General features: G+C 38.9%; 1 protein-coding gene across 42 annotated transcripts in view; it reads left to right on the plus strand.

The window, feature by feature from the left end:
• nrxn3 (neurexin 3) overlaps nucleotides 1–24,433 on the plus strand; it is a 1,581,531-nt gene that overhangs the window by 1,300,622 nt on the left and 256,476 nt on the right. For 16 of the 42 annotated variants that reach the window (XR_010002008.1, XR_010002009.1, XM_062967917.1 and 13 more), the window contains 3 exons: nucleotides 8,190–8,276; nucleotides 19,802–19,858; nucleotides 22,132–22,439. Coding sequence is in view for 40 of the 42 variants with exons in the window: in XM_062967917.1 (XP_062823987.1) it covers nucleotides 8,190–8,276; nucleotides 19,802–19,858; nucleotides 22,132–22,439 (452 nt within the window). In the remaining 2 variants the exon portion in view is untranslated. The remainder of the gene's footprint in view (nucleotides 1–8,189; nucleotides 8,277–19,801; nucleotides 19,859–22,131; nucleotides 22,440–24,433) is intronic. The other 26 variants (XM_062967968.1, XM_062967943.1, XM_062967905.1 and 23 more) reach the window with 2 other exon arrangements.

The raw sequence follows: 24,433 nt of genomic DNA on the forward strand, positions 1-24,433 counted from the left end.
CCCACTAGGTGACCTTGGACGAGTCATACACTCTCAGCCCCAGGAAATGCTTTGATAGGCAAGCCTCTAGGTTGCCATAAGTTGGAAAGGCACACAACAAGATAAATATTAATGATATTTGGGGCTGGTTGTGCAAGCAGTTTTTTTATGTCCAGTTCCTCACAACCTCTTCAGCTGAGACATTCCTAACTGCCTTGCCTTCCAGGTAGAGACAATTTATAGGGACTTATAAGCCACCACTTGCTTTGCTTTTCACATGCATTTCGTGATATGCGTCTGGACCAAGATTCAATATTTGTCAGCATCACAACTTACTTTTTCATTTCTTTGGCTTGAGAGCTCATTTTAGCTTAGAATCTGGTTGAATGGAATAAAGTTTGTTTAAATGGAAGTCTTTGTAATTTTTAAAAAAAGAAACATGAGGCTGGAGGTTGCAGAGTTGGAAAGGAGGTAAATTCTAATCACCTCGGGAAATGTTTAATGAGATAAATAAAATAATGGGACTGGTAAGAACTATAAAACACTTTGTACACCCAGAGAGAAAGCAGTCATGGTAAAATGTAAGACAAACATAGCAGTCATAGCAACAAGAATTATATTTCCCAGAATAATATACATATTGGTTACCACATCTTGAGGGCATTCTTTTTCCTTTCACACTATGTGCAAAAAAAAAAAGCAAGTTCATGTGAAGCTAATAAAATTCAGCATTAAGAAAGATTGATTCTATAACGAAAAACTATAGATTATCCATAGTAAGAAAACACATAAATAGATTATCCAAAGTAATTACATTCATATTTATTTATTTATTATTTGCAGTATTTATATCTCGCCCTTCTCACCCTGAAGGGGACTCAGAGTGGCCTTGCAATAGGCAGCAATTTGATGCCACATAAAACAAACAAATAATAACTTGGTCAAAAAATAAAGTAGTCATACACTTTAGTCATATACATGTTCCAATTGTGCATAATTCTACATCTGTTAGTTATAACATGTATGTGCGCGCGTTTGTGCCTGTGGGAGAGAAGTTATTCAGGGTAGTGAAGGAAGAGTTACCTCACTTTGTCAGTAAAGTACACTAGCCAAATTAGTTGTTCTGTAAAATTTCCATCTATAAGGAGACATCTAGTTCTAAAATATTTGTGTGGATACTTAAAGCAGTAATTTTTCTGCATAAGAGCATGGTCCTTACTTGTATGTCATTTCCTTCCCTTAGCTGGGCACAAAAACATCAGTGGGCAAAATATTAGGTCAGCAGCTGTTCCATAGCAAGTGTGAGCCAAACTGATCTTTTTTTTTTAATGGCATTTCTTCCCTCTTTACCCTACGTTTTGCTCATGGCACACAAGAAAACATGCATAACTTGTTAAACCAAGTTTCTCAAGTCGCTCCTGACACGAAAAAAAAGACTTGTTGAATCTATTCTCTGCAGTTTCAATTTGTTTGTTTTTTTCTTATTTTTATTCATTTTCTTTTATAACCAGGAACATAAAAACCTAAGTTGACCAATTTTAATTGGGGAAGAAACAATGAAAAGTAGCTGACAGAACTGTTAGTGTTTTCTGTTTATTCAGGTTACAAATACATTATCAGAGGAAAGAGTTTATTTGAGCTCATGGTTGTCATCAGAGCAAGTAGGATGTAAGTTGATTAATTTTCTGAATATCAGTGTCCCACAAGTGCTTTCTTTTTACATCACACTAGTCTTTTCAGTAGATTAGTCATACAGGCAGTTGAATGTTTATATTAGACAGGAAGGAAAGGATATAAATGGATTAGGATCATATTGATTACCTTGTAATATTACAACTCACACATATACACTGTTAGGATGGTTCTGCACATGGTGGGGTGGGGGGAGAAGTGAAACCATTGGCCAACCACTTTTTGTGCTTCTAATATAAGATTTATAGAGGAAATGCTTATGTCTCTTTCATGAGGTGTGTTCCTACCTGATAACCTTGAACAATCGATGTATAATGGTCTTCTTCATGGGTCATCACAGAAGCATGAAAGAGTTTCGTGTGTATCACTTCTGCATTGTGCTCTTAATGCTTCTTTATTACAATTGAAGTATATTTCAACAACAGCAACAATAATGACAACAACAATCATGACAACGACAACAACAACAGCACATTGGTTGAGGATTCCGCCTTTCTCAGATCTCTACTCTAGTTTTGAAATCCAATGTATAGTTGAATACCAGCAGCAATGTTTGTGAATTAATCTTGGTGGATCAATTCTTTCAGATTCAGATCCGATGGAACTTGATAGGATGCCTAACACTTAATTCTTAAACAAGATGGCATGGTTTTAACTCCCAGTGATACCAATGGTTCTGATTTTCTCCTATTGTGTTTGACATTAACACTTGTTTGGTTTTAAGGGATAATTAATAACAGTAAATTGTTATGTGCAAGTAATTTATCAGCCACAAGTAGCAAAACTAAATTAAAATATTTTTAAATTTTGTGTTTTGGCAACCTTCCTAATAATATGTGGAGATTCCATGTGGGATTTCCTGCATAGACCTTCTTTGTGTCTCTTCAGTCTTCCAAGAATCAGATTTTGACTCAGATGATATAAGTGGTTGTCATTGAATAAATTATTGTTTCTTAAATGTGTACTTCTGAGATCACCATATACTCTAAGTGCTCTGATGTAAGTTGCTTTTTCTTTAAAAGATCAGCCTAAATGAAACAGGATTGAATGGATTTCTTTTCAACAAATATTTCAATGCTTTCTGATGAAGTCTTTCTGATGATAATGAGAAACTTTCCTTTAACCCACTCATGTCCTTGACATGGAGATGAACACGTTCTCATGCACATGTTCTTAAAGTTAATCTGAATAATGGTGGAAATAAATGGGGAAAATAACTTTTAAAAGGATCATGAAAAGATGCTAATGTTGCTATTTAAACTATTTTGAATTTTCAAATGTCCTTCAGTTTTTTCCCTAGTTTTTAAAGGTATGGTATTTTGATGTATATTTTAACTTCAAAACATGCTCTCTGCAAAAGTCAAAATAACAATAATCATAAAATAAACGTAAACTTAAACTTAAAATCAAAATGGTTAAAGATGTGGTAGAGACTAGTAACACATTTCCTGGTTTAGATAGAAGTCCAGGGTTTGCTTGATTTTCAGGATTTTTTTATGGTGTTCAGGGTCTTATACATGAATATGCATGAGTATTGTACATGTTTCATTGGAAGATTGGAAGAAAACTGATTTTAAATGGACTTTAACAAAACATTTGTAGGATGTATCTACAAGATTCCCCTTCATACAGGCCTCAACTTACTCATCCTTGGATATCCTTTTCTTCATCATGGTTTTCAAAAGGATGGTTGAGCACCATAATGTCTGGTTCTACTTTGCATCTGTCAAATGATTTTGTAATGCACGACCTGTAGATCAGGTGCCTCCAAAGTGAAAGCACTTAAGATCAAGAACAGCAGTTATAAAACCGAATTAACCAAGACTACTTGCTGAGCTATCCAACACGATGCTAGGAATAACAAAAACAAATATTCTTTTTCTTTGACTTTTTAATCAGGTGCTTTTTAATCATTTAACCTCAGGCAAGCTGAATGAGAATGAATCGAACTGATGCTATTGTTAATATGTTGGATTCAGATATTTTTCAGAGGCTTGAGTAGATACACCAGGCATTATTCTGGGTTCCATCGTTCCTATTATGATTCCTTCCTTTCTGTTGCTTAATCTCTTTACTTGTCTAGAACAATTCTTCTCACTTCTTCCACCCCTTCCCCATTTTAATTTTGTTTTGTTTTGTTTTTTTCTTGGAAAGCTCCTACATGGAAACACTCTTGTACAGATTCAGATAACTGATCTGTCTAACCACTAGGTCAGGGTTCACATATGAGTCTTTCCCAGTCCTCTCTTCTATTATTTCTCCCTGGGAATATGAGGGATATACCTGGAGATCATAAAGATTTCAACCATGTATTGTCCCATTGGCATAATGACTCCATTCTGTAGCAGTGGAACATCATGCTGCTACTACAAGGCTTCCCTGGATGTGACACAGTCCTCTTGTGCTAAATTACTCCAAACAACCTTGGGATGTTGAGTAAAGAGTTAAGAGAACCACATATAGGTCTCAGCTTTAGAAGAACATTTCTAATTAAATAGTGGCCAAGAAAACAGCCACGTCTTAAGTTTCTTTCTGAAAGACAGGAGGGAGGGAGCTGACCTGATTTCATTGGGGAGGGAGTTTCATAGATGGAGGCCAACACTGAGAAGGCCCTATCCCTTGTCCCTACCAATCGTGCTTGCGAAGATGGTGGGATCGAGAGCAGGGCCTCCCCAGAAGATCTTAATCTCTATGATGGTTCATAGATTGTTCATAGATTGTAAGCTGGGCCAAAACTATTTAGGGCTTTATAGGCTAAAGCCAGCACTTTGAATTGTGCTCGGTAGCAGACTGGCAGCCAGTGAAGCTGATGTAACAGGGGGTTGTGTGCTCCCTGTATGCTGCTCTGATGAACAATCTAGCTGCTGCCCATTGGACCATTTGAAACTTCCGAACAGTTTTCAAAGGCAACCCCACATAGAGAGCGTTGCAATAATCTATTCAGGATGATAATGTGAAGGAACATAATAAGATCAAGTATCTATATATTCCTTCCTAGCCCCCTGCCCTTTTTTGTTATATTGCCCTCCCCCATTTTGTGTTAGACCCTGGACTCCCTTTGACCCTGCTTGTGAGTGAGAACTAATGTTCTTTGCATCTTTTCATCTTAGGCCTTGAACTGCTTAGATCTCCCCTTGAGATTCACTCAGCCTGGGCTCTGCTTGGCAAACAACAATGACAGGTCAATGTCAGCCAGGGCCGGCCGGAGATATTTTTTGATGTTAAGCGGGGGTGCTGAAAAGCGCCCCCGCCACCGGCCCCGCCTCCCGCGCCCTGGCCCCGCCCAGCGTGCCCTGGCCCCGCCTCCCACGCTGCGTGGGAGGCGGGGCCAGGGTGAATAGTGAGGGGGGCGGGGCCAGAGTTGGCCCCGCCCCCCGCCCAGCGTGCCCTGGCCCCGCCTCCCACGCAGCGTGGGAGGCGGGGCCAGGGCACGCTGGGCGGGGGGCAGGGCCAGAGCTGGCCCCGCCTCCCACGCTACTCCCGCTCGCCCGTCTGGCCTTTTCTAGCAGGCCAGACTTCAGCGGAGGTCCCTCCAGGCCGCAATCGCGGCCTGGAGGGACCTCCGCTGAAGTCTGGCCTGCTAGAAAAGACCAGATGGGCCAGGGCGCACTAGGCGGGAGGCGGGGCACCGTCAGGGCAGTGCCCCGCCTCCCGCCCAGCCTGACGGCGCCCCCCCGGGCCTGCGCCCGAGGCGGCGGCGTCAGGTGCCTCAATAGTGGGGCCGGCCCTGATGTCAGCTTTACCCAGCTAAAAAGAAATTATTTGGTTTGTTCTGGCCCAGAGCAAAATGCATTGTGCTTTCCCCTTTTAAAGAACAAGTTAACTATTTTTATCATCTGGCCAAATCATAAATGCTACCGAAGTCTCATGAACGTCTAAGAACAGCTGATTCTGTTTGGCATCATAATTTCCCCAATTTCTGTACAGACATCGACATCTTCCATACTTGCATATTTTTAGTACACAGTGTGTCTCTGCCTATCCAAACTGATTCATGTAGGTTCAGACTCAGTAATTTCTTCTTCATCATCTCTCCCCCTCCTCCCCTTGTTGTATTCTTTTTGTTGAATAAGCTGTATATCATCTGTTTAAGATGTACACAAATAAGAGAAATAAAAACTGGAGAATTGTGTTGGGGTCTCTGTCCCTGCACACCTTATTCCAGGATCAAATAGTCAGTGGGGTAGTTCCAAAGTATAGTAATTTGAGAATTTCATCCTTGATTTTGTTTAATGAGAACTCAAACGATTCTGGATTTGTGAAATACATCCTTTTAGGTATCTCTGTGCTGTAGGCAACTTTCTATATCACTAATGTGCTTGGAAGGATGATTGACAGAGCAGGTTTCCACAATTTTACATTGCCTTTTGAGTCATAATAGCAGATGTTATGGAGGAATGTCAGGTTGACACTGGGCCTCAGGCATAAGAGCAGCAGAACAGAGATGTCTGTCCACAGTACTTAATTAACTGGCTCTTCAAAGGGACTGAAATCTTTTGTAACACTTGTGCATATAATGGCAGCTACTTATGAAAAGCTTTTTGTTCTCTCTCAAACAGACTGTATCCAGTCAGGGCAAACATTTATTGGACTTGGTCTGTCATCTTCCTATGGTTAGCAGGCCTTTTCACAACAAGCTGATTTTGCCCTCTGCCCTTTGCTCCAGCCTGACCAAGAGCTTTCACATCTCAAATGTCCTAGCAGGGAGGTTTTACTTGATGTTCCAGACTGTAGCCCTCTTTTATGTCTGCATTTAAAGAAATAGGTCTCACACCCAAATGTAAACTGACTGTCGGTATTATTTAAGTTCAAATCCAAATATGAATGACCATCAGACAAATGCCAGTCAGTCTGCTGGAAGAACCATCATTTCAGTGGATGTGAAGGCTAGGTTTGACAGATGAGCTGAACCTGTAAAATGAGTTTCCAAATGCACCTTCTTATATTCCAAGATACCAGATCAACCTTTAATCTTGATATACGTGATGCAGACATGTTGCTTTGAGATTTAATGGAAATAACTATAATGTTTAAAATGGAAAAGGGGAAATAGTTTGACATAACTTTGGCTAAAGTACATTATCCTTAGATGGCTTTCTTATCTACCTACTTTCCTTTCTCTTTTCTGTGCTCCATTATTCATTGTACTGACGCACTTGTGTTCTAAGTGGTTTTGGCTCTAAAATATCTGTGAATAGATGAAAAATACCCATAAATGAAACTATTCAACAAGTGACTTTTCTGCCAATCCAACTCTCATTATCCCACCAAGTCACCCTCAGCAATGTTTTCTGAAGGAAGCAGAAGAATGCAAGACTTGTGGGCTTCCCATTGGCATCTAGATGGATATTGGTTGAACAAGATACTGGAATATGTAGGTCTTTGGTCTGATTCAGCATGGTGCTTCTTCTGTTCTTTTTCTGTGTGTGGTGGTTTGTGGCTCTGGAAGCTACTACATGCTTAATAAATACTTAACGAAGAGAAGACATTCACATTAAAGACCTGAACATCTGAGAAAATGTGTCAAAGAGCAGGTTAAGACAAGGAACAGAATAAGGCAAATATGAGACACTGTAGCACTTCAGAGAGTAAACAGGAATGACGTTTAAATGGCTTCCTATGAACAAAAGCTCTTCCCACAGTTAGAAAACTACTTCCATGGCAGGGAATTCTAATATTTCTCCTTGATGTTATAGGTTGTTGCATTTTGCTTTCTGAGAGGGTTTGTTATCCTTAACATGGATCATTCAAACATGCTGTCTTTCACTTGTGACCTGAAGTGGAAAAGACAACTTTGTCTCTCATCCAAGATTCAGAAAAGACAAAGTAGACATGTACGTAGAACAATCTTAGAGTGGGGTTTAAATATAGATCTGGTGATCCCACCATACAGAATCAGCCTTCTATGGATAGTCCCATCTTGGATTTAGTTTCTTCATCTTCGTAGAGCAGGACACAATGCTGAGATCTAAATAGATTTAAATGCATTACATTTGCTTTTATCGTTGCCCTCTCCTGATATTGATTTTCAGTGCATAAAACAAACTATGATGTCTCAAACATGTCCTACTCCGGTATCTATGTTTTCTCTAAAAATCGTCATGTGTGTACCATGAAGGGAAGTCCAAACCACATTCATTTGAATGTATTGACTGAAGAAAGCTGTCTCAAAGTGCACAGAAGAATGAGGATAATGGGTCTGAGATACCTACACCATTTTAACTTTCATGTGTTCATCTAAATGCTACAGCTTATGTGTCAAAGTTGGCTATCAGTAGAAGATATTTAAGGAATGTGGAAGGCTTTCTTTTACAGTTTTAATCCCCCTGATCTTCTAGAATTCCAGGAAATGAAGTCTAACTATTCTTTACCACACTAAAAGAAGATTAAATATATACCTTCATGTTTATGTATATTTAAATACCTTCATAAATAAAAGCAAAGAAACAAACCTAGGATGTTTTAACTATTTCATTGACTTTTCAGATTGTTTTTAAGCTGTTTTTTAAACTTTAAAGGCAACACTGATACTGCGTTCCAATTGGTAAAACAGAAAATCCCCTTCAAATATAACCGGCCCGTAGAGGAATGGCTGCAGGAAAAAGGTAACACTTGTTAAAGCTTTCATTCTAAATCCATTTTTATTCTAAACCCTCATTTTTAAAGCCTGCGAATAAATGTTTCTTAAATTAGAATCGCCTGCTGCATAAATGACTCTTTTAATTTTCATTATAATTTGTGTCAACTTCCACCTGCCATATGTTGATAAATCATGCTATAATACATTGCTATTAAAACAAAGTTAAAGGGACAGAATTCTAAGCTTACTATCAAAAGGAAACAAGCAAAAAGCAAAAATTAAGAAAACATTTTAAACAAACAAAAAGGCGCAAAAACATGTATTATGGCAATTTAACCACTGCATGAACTTGTTAAAAATATTTAAACTACATTTATATCAAATTACATTTAGCATCAAATGTGTTTTTTAAAAGTCTTTGGAATCCTATTTTTTGAAGCACTTACTTTCAGTTCTTCCCCACCCATACTCTTTTTCACAGTGTTAAGCTATGGTTATCTTAATCATTTTAATCTACATAATCTGTTTGGGATATTTCCTCCTGATTCCCCAAGCTGTAGAACACTACATATTTAATATTATATAAATTATAAAAAATAAAAACGTGTTGAGTCTTTTCTAAATCTAAGTGTTCTTTAGACTACACATTCACGTTGTTTTAGTGATCCTTTTCCCAGGGGAAATTTTGCATATTGAAAACAAACTACAATGCGCAACCCATTATTGTATGTTGTACATGGATAATGAAGGAAACCTAAATGGATTATTGAAACAGCTATAGCTGCAACACTAATATTTCTATATATCTATATAAATAGATAATATTAGTGTGAACCGGTCTGTATTCCCAGATTAGCCACACTTTCAGCTGCAATTCTATAATACACATTTGTGCATAAACCCAGTCAGACTTGCACAGGGGACATGTACCAAACTGTTGTGAATCTATATCTGGATGCAGATGTTGAATCTTCATGAAAGAAACATGTGCATACATTTCTACAGCACCATTGTGTTAACCATCATTTTTCAGTTTGAATAAATTATATTTTTTCAGTCCCAGTGATTTCAGTGGGGTGATATGTAGCCCCAGGAGGCAATTTAAATAAGCACATAGATGTTCCAATGGTTTCATGAGACTTCTGTGTGTTGTGAATTGTTTTCCAATGGGAGAACTTTTGTTTTGCCTCCTGATGGTTTGTTAAAATTGATGGAGAACTTATCCTCAAAGATAAGGGCAGTCAAAGATTTCATGGATGTCAGCTGAAATTTACCACAGATAAATTTCTGAGATTTCAGTCACCAATGTCTGTAAAGCCCTGCTATGATATTCAAGTGCACATCAGAACATAGGTTTCTTCTTAGGCAGAAAAAATGAAATGCAAAGATACAGGATGGAGGACACCTGTCTCGATAGCAATACTTGCGAAAATGATCTTGGAGTCCTCATGGACAACAAGTTAAACATGTGCCAAAAATGTGATGTGGCAGCTAAAAAGCCAATGGAATTTTGGCCTACACCAATAGGAGGATAGTGTCTAGATCCAAGGAAGACATGCTGCCCCTCTATTTTGCCTTGCTCAGATCACACCTGGAATACCGTGTCCAATTCTGGGCACCACAATTGAAGGGAGATGTTTACAAGATGGAATGTGTTCAGAGGAGAGTGACTAAAATGATCAAGCACCTGGAGAACAAGCCCTTTGAGGAGTGTCTTAAAGAGCTGGGCATGTTTTGCTTGCAGAAGAGAAGACTGAGAGGAGACATGATGGCTATGTATAAATATGTGAGGGGAAGTCATAGGGAGGAGGGAGCAAACATTTTTTCTGCTGTCCTGGAGACTAGGACACAGAACAATGGCTTCAAATTACAAGGAGGGAGATTCCACATGAACATTAGGAAGAACTTCTTCACTATGAGAACTGTTCAACAGTGGAACTCTCTGCCCCAGAGTATTTGCAAAGGCTCCTAATGTAGAGGATGGCCATCTGTCGGGGGTGTTTTGAATGTGATTTTCCTGCTTGGCAGGGGGTTAGACAAGGTCTCTTCTAACTCTATGATTCTATGATTCTCTGAACAAAGCTCTTCTTACTGGGCTGCAGTTGGATCCTGAATGTACATTGTTAGTGGAACTGTTCCTAGCATGGAAAATAGCAGAGAGCCTTCGAAAATATCACTATGTATATGAGACAAATGAACACTTGAAGCCCTGGCACTTAATGGCCTTTATTGTACTCCTAACTATGATATACCCATTGATCTATTGAATCTATTAGAATTATCTATTGAAGTGGTTTTCAACCTGTGGTCCCCAGATGTTTTTGGCCTACAACTCCCAGAAATTCCAGTTAGTTTACTAGCTGTTAGGACTCTGGGAGTCGAAGGCCAAAAACATCTGGGGGGCCCAGATTGGGAACAACTGAGCTATAGGATGACTAACCAATTGAACAATTGATTAAATGGGTCAGCTGTAGTCAGGACTAACCAAAATGATACCAGCTGTTACATTAAACCCCACATAGTTTTTCAGAAACTATTTCTGGATCTACACTGCTTTATATCCCAGGATCTGATCCCAGATTATCTGCTTTGAATTGGATTATATGAGTCTACACTGTCAAATAATCTGGGATAATCAGATAATCTGGGATCAGATCCTGTGATATAAAGCAGTGCTAATCCATCTTATAACTGGGCACACTTTTAGCTCAAAGAGCTTTGAAAGCTAGGCTTCTGAGATGTCCAAAGTCCTTAATCTATCTGAAGTGAAAGACAGTGCTGATTCCACACTGTTTGCTTCCCTTAAGCAAAATGTTTTCCCACTAAATTGGAATCAAGTCTAGATCAGAGGTCATTTAGTGTTTGTATTGGTTCAGGAACCTTCCTGAGAGCACTCATCTTCAACTCACCTTGTTAGGCTATAATATCAGTGATGACTCCAGGGATTAAGGGAGTTTCTTCTGGAGTTTGGGTGGAGCAATTCTGAGGCCAAATTTCCCTCTCTGAGCATTGCTCTCTCTTTTCAACCTTAGAAGAAATCTGATATCTCCCGAGGCTCCTGCTATGCTCCCTTTAGGACTGAAAGGTTGCAGCTTAAGCATTATTTAAAAGAAAATATGGTTGACATTTATCAAAATCTAGAGTAAATTTTGATTTTTTAAGCTTTACTGGCATAATTTTTTTTATTTATGATTGACATCAAATGTATAGTTACCAAGGTTGTTCCTCTTTAAATTATTAGTCTCCACAACCTTTGCCAAAAAAAAAAAAGCAAATGATACCAGGAGAAAGGTAGAAAGCCTAAACATAACTGTTAGTCCCTACTAGAATAGGCCCATTGAATCCTTGGGATCTATCAAGTTCTGACTCATCACACATACCATACAGTGGAGTCATGCTAGCTGGGTCCAACAACTGGAATTAGAGAATTGAGTAAAGATCTTGTTTGCTTTCTTATTTCTGGTGTTAATCACTTAATAGTTTATGTTTTAGCTGACGTAGAAGCTCTAAGAGCCTGGGAAAAGATCAAAGTTGAGTAAAAAGTGAGTAAAAAATCAAACAATCATAGAATAATAGAGTTGGAAGAGACCACATGAACCATCTAGTACAACCCCCTGCCATACAGGAGAAGCACAGTCAAAGTACCCTGACAGATGGCATCCAGCCTCTGTATAAAAGCCTCCAAGGAAGGAGCTTCCACCACACTCCAATGCAGAGGTTTCCACTGCTGAACAACTTGGTCAAATGTTATAACTTGTTAACTGATCTTTTTTGTGTAAAATGAAGAAAATATATCCTACTAAGGAAACTATTAAGAGAGTAAATTTGTTCGTTGGCTGGCTTATCAAGGGAGAGATAAGAGCAGGCAAATAAGGATACCTCAGCTGGTTGAATGATGATGACGGATATGGAGAAAGTCACACAAATGAAGGAGAAATTGGATGGGATGCTACTATTGCATAGTGGCTATCATGTAGTCATTTTTTCACGTCTTACCTGTGAACCTACTAGTTGGTTCTCAGTGAGCCACTATTTATCATCTTCTATATTTGTTCTTCAACATGGAAATAATGAGGATTAGCACCAGTCCTGAACAGATTACTCAGTTAGCTGATGCATACCTTAGTTAATGTCTTCTAGCTCAATTTCCTATGGAGTCAGATGTTGGAAATTAGGCATCTGCCCAACATTAAAATGTATCACAATTCCCTAAAGTGATGCTACATCCAGCATGTCAGCCCATTTAGGACATCTATGCAGTTTCCCAGTTCCAGCCATTGTTGATATGTCCACAACCTAATAAAAAAGATGAGTTGGAGGAACAAATACAACCTGTCAGTTTTGCCACAGCTGTTCAATCCCAACAATCAGTAGAAGGTACTGATTGAATCCTAGGCCCCTTCCACACACCTGAATAAAATTCCACATTATCTGTTTTGACCTGAGATATATGGCAGTGTGAACTCAGATAACCCAGTTCAAAGCAGGTATGGTGGGTTAATCTGCCTTGATATTCTGGGTTATATGGCTGTGTGGAAGGGCCCCTAGACAGATACAAATATGAAACATATTGGGCACAGTTTTACAGAGTATATCCTACACCAAGCCTAGTATATCTTCATCTCTCTTGCTATCTCTTGCTTGAGTGAGTAACAAAACCAGGAGTTTTATGAAGCTATTTTAAGTTACCATGCATAACTGATGCCCATTCATTTTGCATGGATTCATTAGTACATGTGCAAGCTTTCCTCAAATTATTATACTATTTCCACATATTATTACTAATAGGTATACACATGCACACAGAGACACAAACATATTAATAAGTATTGACCTAGAACTTCACAATCTGGCTTGATAACAAGTTTTTAAAGGTTAATTCTTTTAGATTAAAAAGTGAATAACTTTCTTTTGCTAATCTCAAATAAAAAGTCCCTTTAACACAAAGGACAATGATAACCTTGCTTTTGTTCAAACCAGTGCATGCCTGATGCTGTGATGAAGCTCATGTGCTTGAGAAACCCATCCTTGTTTTGCACATTGTCCCCCTTTCCTCCGTAGTGTCACTTTTCAGTTTGGTCTTTTAATCCATTGCTTTCCCAAGCCTGAGATAAGCATGTTCAAGCACTTTCTTTATATGTTTCAAATGTTAAAATTCTGAGATTAATATTTGTGTGGATGATGATGGTGTGATGATGATGATGATCTATTAAAGGGCAATCTCATGTGTGATCTAAATAGAACAACTATTTAAGCAATCTTAAATATTCCTAGGAAGTACAAGGGTGAGGTGGGGGGGGGGGGGTCACTGATATATGGTGTCAGCCGAGAAGATAAGCTGATGTAAGCATTTTTGTATTATTAACCATATTATGCAATGGGTTATAGAAAATTCTTCTATGATATCATAATGTTTTAAATATATATTTTGAAGTTGTGATTACTTCTACACATGGGTATCAGTGGGAGTGGGGGTGTACCATCCATGTGCCCACCTGTCATTTATTCAGTCATCTCCACGTGCCAGCCCATCCAGTCATTCATTCATTTCCTAATGCATCAAGAAAGTTTTATGTCAGAAGACCTCGTAAAATGATGAGTGAAAGGCTAGATAGCTATCAAAATAGAACATGACAAATTGATAGATGCCTAGGTGGATGAATCAATTTGTCAAAAAGACAGGAAACAGAGGAGCTACCTGCCAGCTGTAAAGGACCTCCAGTGAAATAATTTACAATTAATGCAATGGTTGGAATTTAGAAAAGTTAGATGTCCTTGAGCCCCAATTCCATCTTTAGCAAGTGTATAATTAAGTATCGAAAGGCTCTTTGATTTGTAAAGGAAGATAAGAAGAAATGCAAATCTTTTTTGCAAGAAAAGTCAAGATTGTACGATGTGAAGACAAATAGATACAACGAGGTGAAACATATAGGATAAATTTACAGTTAAAGTGGATTAATTTGCATAGTTCAAGTGGATTATTTCTGCAATCTTCAATACCATTGCAAGGCCAATTGTCCCATTAAAATAATTGCCATATGCACACTTATGTAGGATCAGGCCTCATTGAAAACAGTGCCATGTACATCTGAGTGAACATGCCTAAGGCTGTATTCTGTTGAACTGTCAGTAGAATTGATTATACTCATAGAAATAAGTCTTGTTTTCCTGTAGGACTGATATTTTTAACTGTATCTTAACTGGCAAACAGAAGTTATATTCAATGTATTTGGAGCCACAGGTGTACAAAAATGACTTAGTACAAACATTTATGGAAGAGGGCAAATATGAAGTCAGCCCCCCCCCCCATTATATTTTATACAGTTGGCCCGCCACATTTCTAGGTTATTTTTTTTCATATTTGCTACTGTCTGTACTGCTTCCAGATGCCATTTTTAGAGCCTTGTGAAACTGGGAGAGACTACATACATGACAAGGCTTGTAATTCCTTATTAAAATTGTGTAGACCAGCAGTGCAGGATAGAGGAAAGAAAGAGATTAGAAGAAACTGAGGCATGGACGCTGACATGCTACCATACATTGACCAGGTGAAATAGATATATATGTGGTACACAGGAACAGAAGGGGTAGATTGTTAAAGAGCTGGCCTTACACATTACTGTCACCACTGCTACCTGCAGGTGCCTCCTAATCCTCTTCTGTCTCCTCCTTGTGTCTTTATTTCCCCTGAGCAACATTGATAACACCACTAGCCAGAGCACACAAAGCTGACTCTGAGGAGTATATTCAGTTCATTGTCCAGGAATAGGAGCAGCCCTGGTTAAGGGACTACAGAACAAGAAGGAGGCAGTGCTGAAGCCAATGCCTTCATGGAAACATCTCCACCCGGATCTGCCCCTTGTAAGCAGGAGATGAGGCGGGGTGGCAGAGGATGGAAAGGCACAGCTCCAGGTCAGGTCATGATAGCGATAGCTAAACTTGAGCATCTCCTCAAGAAGAAAATATGCTGGGGGATCATTGGCAACCTCTATGGCATGGTTATCAGGTGAGGATGAGTAGAGAGGAAGGGAGAGCAGCACTGTTTATTCTCTTTTGTACAGTGTTGTTGTCAGCCAAGAAAGAACAAGGGAAGAGGCTTTTGAGGCAAAGGGATAGGCACTCGCAACAACATGTTCTGGCTCAAAGAGACATCATATTAAATATGGTTGGAAGGGGGCACTAAGATATTCATAGATGTTTATTTAATTCCATGGGGATCCTGTTCCCCTAATCCCTGCAAAAGTGGAGGGCTGACTTGCCACCTCATGAAACGGCTGACAGCAGAAGGTGGCAATCTGCTTCTCCTCGAGATGTGGGGAATCCAGCACCCCACACATCACATCACCCACCTCGCTGGGTGGGTGATCATATGGGGGAAAGTGTGGAGCGTATGTGGTGTGCACAGCTCCCCCCCCCCCCATAAATTGGGCAGCATGGGAAGCCTGATGACATGGCATATCAGTTCTGCCCCTCTGCAGCCACAGAGCTAGCACAACGTCATTTGATGGGAGTTGACTGGCTCCATGAGTGACCATAGCTAGATCGGTGTTTGCTGCCGAATATCGCCCGTATCATTAGGTCATAACATACATTTATTTATTATTATTTTATTTATTTGCAGTATTTATATACCACCCTTCTCAATCCCGAAGGGGACTCAGTTCTGTTCTGTCTGAACTGTCTGGCAACAGTTCAATGCCCTCGATAAAAAACAGCATAAAACATCAAAGTTGACCCTCCCCTAATAAAACATTAAACATTATTAAATACACCATGTCTACATTGGTTCTGCTGCTCATTATTGTTATATTTGAAGATGAAGATGGGGCTGAAGGAGAGCTATAAGAAGATAGATCACATGCCTGCAGTTTAAAGTTCTTGGGAAACTAAGGACCTTTTACCCCACACAATTATAGCACTATGATTCTTCTTGAATTTCTGTTGGTATCATCCTATAGAATCTTGGAATTTTCAGCTTAGGAGGAAATACTAAGAAATCTCAGCAAGAGATCTCTATAGCCCTACCAAACTAAAAAACCCAGGATTCATGTACATTGCACCCAGTTGCAGTGTACATGAAATCATAGAACTGATAGTGTGGAATGAGTGGCTTTGAGAGAAGCAAATCGTCACTACTGACTTCATTTGGAAACACAACCTTGGGCCACTGCATGGGTCGCCTGTGCCTTTACGTGTCTGCCAACAAGCCTGCATAGATAGATGCAGGACATAATTGCTGCAAAGATCTGGTTCAGCTGTTGTTGATTCCTTTTTTGTGGGTTGGCCCAGATAAAGCAATAATGATAAAATTTGGAAAACCAGAGATTGTCCAGCCATAGGAAGCCTCTTGATGAATTCCCTAGTATAAAGGTCCTGCTAATATAAAGGTCCTGCTTTGCAGTATAGGAGTGGAAATATACATGCTCTTGGTATCAGTATTTGGTTTGCTTTTTTCTTCCTCAGCCTAGAAGAGCAGGGCAAATAATGAAATGATTCAAAATTCTGTTTGTCTATGTGTGTGTGCATGTGCATGTGTGTGAAGTTTTAGGAAATAGTTTGGAACCTGCATCTGTAGCTGCCCTGGAATCAAAATCCATAAATGTTACCATCTATCAGCTTCCTGTTCCAGAATTCTCTGTTTAGCAGTTTTAAATATATAAACCTGCTTATTCAGAATACAGGTTTGCTCTAAGCTTATGTCCAAATCCATCAGAGCATTACAAACCAGATTAATGCATTCTCTATTGCAGTGGTGTTCTGATATACAGGGTTGTGGGTTTTTGTTGTTATTTTTTAAAAGATTTATCCTGACATTTTATCAATAGGAAAACAAGATAATATAGATATTTAGGGATGGATCTTAAACCAATTCAAATGTTTAAAGATGTAAACTGAATGGTGAACCTGATAGCACATCTCAAAGCAATACTGGCCTCTGTTGTTAACTCCCACAAGGTCCAGCCTGTATGGCCAGTGATATGGGACTTGTAGGGACTCACAAGCTATATCACTCAAATATATATGGCCACAATGAGATGCATACATCAAAATAAAGTGGGTAGATTCTTGAAAATAAAGAATATCTTTGAAAAAATGAAGTTAAAATGCCTTATTTTTAAGTTGCATTCCTTTTTTTATGCTGTGAGCCACTTGGCATCTAAATCAAGAGATAGAAGTAGGATATAAATAAATAATAGTACAATAATTTAACCAGTAAGAACAAGTTGTGTAGAGTTAGCCAATAGCAAAAGCAAGAGGTCTGACATGACATATTTCAGCTATGCATGTTTTCTCTCCACATTTTTCTTTCTTTTTGCCCATTGTTTTCCACATGGTCATCCAAACAGAGATCCTTCATGTAGGAATTTTCTCTTAAAAACAGGTCTCCCTAGAGAGATGTGATAGTCCTTTTCGCAAACACACATTCAAAGCCAATGTTGTGTTCTAAAGTGGAGCTGTGAAATGTGTTGCTTGCCTTGTCTTCAGTTCTTGCACTAAAAGAACCCATTACCCAAAAGGAAAACACAAGGCCCTTTGTGGGTTTTCTGTGAACAGGGTTGCCTTTTTGGGAGGAGTGTAGCTAGCATATTAGAAGTAGTGATACACATGCCATGATCACATTGCTAAAGAAAAATAATAAAATAAAAGAGGCTTTCTATTGAAATGTGGGAGTTTTTTATACTACCCATCCTGGAATCCTTAAACAGCCCAAGGTCTCACCAGGTTGACTTACAGGCAAAACGTAATTTTACCAAGTTGGGCTTTCATTCAATTCCTCATAAGCTTATACTCTTGAGGATTTCCTACCCACTAACTGGGAAAAGCAGAAATTCTTCATGAAACACATTCTGATCTTTCTTTGATACACTTAGCTCTGTCTCTTCCCTAGCTTTTCACACCAATCTTATCTAGAGAAAATTAGGTTCTTAGTCCAGACTATACTTTCTAGAAATAAGCCATTTCTGGTGATTCGGAGCAGTTATACTCCATTTGGGTCAAGAATTCTGAAAGGAAAATTTGGCAAGTACAGTTTTTCTTTTTTAAAAATCTATCACTGCTATAAGTAGAATTGACATACATATATAACAGCTGTAAGTTGTCGATCTTGTAGTAATCTCCAGTTTGGGTACAAGACTTCCTCCTGTCTTCTCAGACCTTTACAGAAACGGGGAGTCTGTACTTATGGAATACAACTCTGCTTCTGCATTTCACATGGAGTCTCAAGCTAGCTTTCCTCTGCCGTGGGCAGAAAAGTGAGGGGAAATCTAGGTAGTCTAATATCCAGAAATGATGAAAGGAGATCATAACATTGGTTGAGGTCATAGAATCAGCCAGTTTTTAGTCCAAGAAATATAAATCAAATAATGAAAGACTTGGAATCACCTCATTAGCTATCTGGATATTTAGTCTTCAAACTACAAAGGGAAGGATTGATATGACCTCAAGGCAGGAGGGAAGAGTGGAAGAGAATCATGGGTAAGGTCATTCCCTCCAGTTTTGTCAGCTTTCCTAATTGAGATCAAAAGGCCTGGGGGGGGGGGAGAATACCCATTAATATATACTTTGAAGGTTGCCTAAGCTTCCTTCAGCTGTCCAAATTTGGATTTCAAGAACTCTAATTAGCTTTTTTTTTTTACTAGGGGAATTCCTCCCATGCCCTCACAAACATACACATAACTTTTGTCTTTTCTACCCCTTGATGGTTTGTCTGAAATGCAGCTCTTTACATGGACTGCATGACTATTCTGGGAAAAGGCCAAAGAACTACTAATAGGGACAATCTTCTCCCCACAATAAAGGTAGAGCATGACAAAATGTTTGCCTCCAGTTTTACTCTCCCTACTAATGCCACCCCATGGATGTGATGTGAGATAGATGTAAAAATTCAGTTTTAATGGTGAACATTGCACTCCCAGAATAAGGCATCTGCAAATGGAATTTTATGGCCCATTTTAATGGGAGCCCATCCTGTGATAACTATGGCTATCATGTCATTATTTGGAAAAAAAATTGCTGTGAGTAGAAGCCTGTTATTATAATCATCTACTATCTAATAATGGATGATAAAGAAAGATTAGAGTGAGTGCGATTATTTTTATATAAAATTATTGAGCCTTGCTAAAACTGCTGCTCTCCCACATATAGATAGTAGCAATGTGCTATAATTGTAACAATGTGTAAGAAATCTATGCCACAAGGATAGAAATGGCCGGCATAAATGCAAAGAAGGAAGAGTAGCGGAGTTTACAAAAATTAAGGTTTTGTTGCTTTCTAATAGAACACTATCTCAGCCCTTTCATTTTTAAGTTGTTACTTTTGCATCTGTTACACAAAACCATCTTGCTCAAGTCTAGATTTTTTTTTTTGTAATGGCAGTGATGAGCACTGAGGGATGTGCACTCCATGCTGTCTCATACTCTAGGCATTTCACATACACATCCAGTTTTACTTGGTTAGCTAGGGTCCTCCTTGGGGAATAGGAACTCCTTTCAGATACATTTCTTCTCTTGTCCCCATTCTCTTCCCCATGATCCATCCTGTCACCATTAGATGATGCAACACCGCATCACCACTTGACTTCGAGACCTGCCACGACGACAAAAATTGGTGAGCTCCCCCTCCTATTCTGAACTGCTTTGACCACTGGCTATGAGGGAATGGAGAGTGGGGTTTAGGCTCTGGCTTGCTATGTGGTGGCATTTGGCATTGATAAGAGTAGAGGAAAGAAAGAAAGAAAGAAAGAAAGAAAGAAAGAAAGAAAGAAAGAAAGAAAGAAAGAAAGAAAGAAAGAAAGTGGTGAGTGTGCAAGGATGAAGGGCAGGGAGATGGACAGGGAGGTGAGCAGGTGTGAGAAACTGTTAGAAGAGCTAGTTTGAATGAACTAAAATTGGTGCAATCGGATTTTCTTCAAAAACATAGCCAGTGTATTTCCATGTTTGATATCCATTTAGCATACTCCAAAAGCTCAAACTTAGGAAAATAATATAAAATAAGTCTAAGGTGAGTTCACATTACTGCGGTTTATTGTGTGATGATCGTAGCTGTCATATAGCTGAGTCCCTTTGGGTGAGAAGGGCGGCATATAAATGATGGAAATAAATAAATAAATAATTCTTGTGAAAAAATTATGCTACATATTTCCTCATTCTCTCTGACAGTGTCCTATTGATGATGGTTGAGGGACAAGAGAGAAGTGGGCATGTTTGCATTGCCACTTACACGAATGATGTGAACTCATCCTTTATGTTGAAAAAAAAACTCATACAAATTCGTGGGGTCCATGCAGTATTCTTGCTTTCACTGAATAAGAGTCAGGAAACAACGTTTTGATCTCAAGGAGCTCAGTTACTTTGATCATATTGCTTTCAGTAGCTCATGGGCAGGTAGGTATCAGAAGAAGGCAGTCATGGGCGAAATCTGCTTCCCTAAAAATATACCCAATTTTCTCACCATACATGAGAAGTGGGGAAAGTGCAATCTGCTGGATACATACAGCCTCTAAATCTGCAGTTGTGATCTGGAAAGACCCAACCCCCTCTCATAATATGATAATTTATTTTACTCAGAGTGCTCCCTGTACCTTCTGCACAGTGTCACTTTCACCATAGCCCCCTCTTCCATGGTAAGGTATATTTCTTCATTCCCAGAAGTGACTTCCAACATTTCCTGTGTTGATAAAGAAGTCTCCCTGGGAACAGAACAAGGGGGCAAAAAATGGCAAAACAATTAATCCATACTCTGTAGAAGGCAGAGGCAGTAAATTGGAGTAAAAAAATACCTCTCCAAATTTGAGAGGAGGATGAAGTTATAATGGGTGTGACCCTCTAGGTTCTGATGGCAGGCATATGATCCTCTGAACCTGTTCTAAAGGTAGAGAAGGGGTTCAGAAGAAATTGCAAGCATGTAACAGCAAGATTTTACATTGAGGCTTTAGTGGGGATCTGGTTTAGTATCCTCAGATCCATTCTTAAAATGGCTTTCAAGGTGGTCAACTTGTTGTTGGTTAAGGCCAGGTGCATCATTTGTTGGTAAACCTGTACCAGAGAATTAACGCTTCACATTGAGGTGGGTGTAGTGGGCAACATCCCCCCCCCTTTCAATCGTCTACGTGGTGGAACCTTTTTGAATGGTGCAATATCCCAGTTGATGTCTAAAGCCATACATCCGAGACACAGTTTTGCTTTGTGGACAAAACTGAACACTGTAGATTTACTTGTGTGCAATAATTCATTATGAATCTTTTTCTTTTCCACAGCAGAGGTGATCCAAAAATAGTCTTGAATTCAAATATTTATTATAACTAGATTCTTATTTTTGCATCCTTAAGTGTAGCTATCATAGGTTTCAAGGAGTCATACATATGTTCATCTCTTGGCACATATCTGTGTTTTTCATCCTTTGCCAAATCATAGGACAGGACTTAATTTCTGCTCTGTCCATTCAAGGATCCAGGTTTTTGTTTTGTGGGATTTTTTAACATTCTGGAGTAACTAAAATCTAGGGAGTTTTCAATATTTGGATAAGCTCTTTCTCAATTTCCAAATTAATACAGCATCTATTTTCAGACAACACGTAGTGAGTTGGATGGAAATTTGGAGTGAAATAAGAGTTTGGGCAAAAAATCTCCTGAATGCAATTCTATTTATTCAAGAAGATCTGGATCCATTGTTTTGTTGCTCAGGCTTATCATGTTTGTAACACATCAAAACAGTTATTTATAGTACTGCATTCCTACCATTCAACCACCACAATTGCCACCACCACTGTCATCAAGAAACTTGTTCTAATCTTCAGCCCATTTCAGCCAGGACTCAGCATAAAAGGGATTTGAAAAAGCAGAAATATTCCTGGCAATAATATTATTCACCCCCTTCACTTAGGACGACAGTTAACGATCTTCAACACCCAGGCGCAAATAGCCATTGGAGGAAAAGACAGAGGGCGTCTCTTCCAAGGCCAGCTCTCCGGTCTCTATTATAATGGTCTAAAAGTACTGAACATGGCAGCAGAAAACAACCCCAACATCAAGATCAATGGAAGCGTCCGGCTCGTTGGAGAAGTGCCCTCCATCTTGGGAACAGCGCCCACAACATCCATGCCACCAGAGATGTCTACCACTGTCATGGAGACCACCACTACTATGGCCACTACCACAACTCGAAAAAACCGTTCCACACCCACCATTCAGGTGAGTCATTTGATTTGTACATACCCTGGTTTTATTTTCTTTATTCTTTACCATATTTGTGTTTTTTAAAGTTTTAAACAGCGATAAAATCCAGTCAAGAATTTGACCTTTTTTAGATTTGATATGTTTTCTTCTTTGTTATGGTGGAAATAAAATAACAGGGCCAAGTATTTTTGTGATATCTCTGAGAACTCCACTTTATGCTTGTATGTATGGTGGACAACTGGAATTGAAGTGTGTAATTTGAAAAAAGAGTGAAGGACTAGGATTGTATATACTAAAAAGGATGGAAATGCTGATTATTACTTTTCAAGTGTGTTTCTTGATTATTGGTTAAGATTTTGTCAGAGAGAATTACAGTGTTCAAGGTGAGTTGTTCTTGAACCAAGCTTTAGACAAACTAACATTAAAGTGGGAATTGTTAGACAGTTGCTTCAAAATTCAAGGATCATTCAATCAGATGCTTTTGTTATGCGTAATGGCCCTTATTGTCAGGCAAGCATGCATTTATGTTCTTACTATAGCCTCATTAAACCTGTAAGAGGCTACACAGATCCTCGGTGTGTCTTTTAAATAATAATGGTTGAGTAATTACTTATTTTAAATTGCTATATCTTGCTTTTCAGAGCAGTACACATTAAACTCCTAAAACAATAAAGCAAACAGTACAACTCCCATCATCCAACATATCGAGGAAAGCTCAAAAGCTTGATTTTAAAGAAAAAAACTCTTAGCTGTCCTCTTAAGTTCAGAGTGTTAAGAAGCCACCAGTAGAGACTAATGGCTTTGATGTGAGTGGAGTGCTGAATTTGAAATTTAAAGGAGACATCAAAAGCACTGAACACATTTTGGGAAATCCCCCCCAGTCTTCAGGAACAAGAGGTTCCAGAGGTGACAGCAGGGGTGGGGGTGGGGAATGGGCACCAGAGAACAGGTTTTCCCACATTTTGTCCCCTTATGAATTCTTGGAAATACAAGGTAAAGGGTCTTGGTGGAACATTTCAATTCTTGAGTAGAATTATGGAAAGAATTTTGGGAAACTGCTCCCAAATCCATGCAGATTTTTATATCTTAGAATACACATTTTGAATTGTGAATAGAGGCAAACTGGAATCAAACTAAGTGAACTAACAAAGTAGCAGGGGTGGGTAAACATTCTCTAGAAACATTTTCTCAATTCATTCCTGCAGGGAGAACTGGAACCACCACAGAGTGGCATATCTAACCATAGTTGAGAGTATTCAATGCCTCTGAAAAATGGTGCAGAATCTATAGGGACACATTTCTGCTGTCTAATTCTCAAGATAGTTATCAGTCTCAATGCCATAATCAGAACAGATGCCATTAGGGCAGTAAATCTGCTTAGGGTTTAGTCTGAACTTTAGAAGTACTTTAGGAAATGTATCCAATAGATTTAGTATCTTCAATAGGTCTTTTTAAAGTTCAACCTGAAAGCTACAGAAGGTTCACCCATCTGTTCACGTGGGAATCAGACTTTCTCTATGTGTGTACACAATATACACTGACACAGAAGTGGTTACCCACTTTCTTCTGGGATGCAGCTTATGGGGATTGCCATAATGAGTGTCTACGCCACTCTGCTTGCCATACCTACAGCTCTTTTGCATAGTGAAAACCTAGGTGGCTGTGAATCAGCTCAAATTATTGTTATTTTTGGCCCTAATTTACTGCTAACTTCATATGAGTCTGCATTTTATAATGTCTTCAGGCAGAGTCACCCACATCTATTTTGGGTTGTGAATCACTGTGAAAGATTTGGAATGTCTTTCCTTATTTGGATATTCTACATGGTCATGAAAAAAAATTATAGGCTGGATTCTGCTCTTAGATCATAATTTAATCAAACGTTGTAAAAATTTATTAAGCTCCTTCCAGTTATATCAGTGCCACCCAACCAAGTTGATTCCATTTAGTGAAAGAGTCTCAGATGTTTTCTCAGAGGTTTTAGCATCATCTACATGGGGACTTGCTAA

The sequence above is a fragment of the Anolis carolinensis genome, chromosome 1 (genome assembly GCF_035594765.1).
Source record: "Anolis carolinensis isolate JA03-04 chromosome 1, rAnoCar3.1.pri, whole genome shotgun sequence".
NCBI lineage: Eukaryota > Metazoa > Chordata > Lepidosauria > Squamata > Dactyloidae > Anolis > Anolis carolinensis.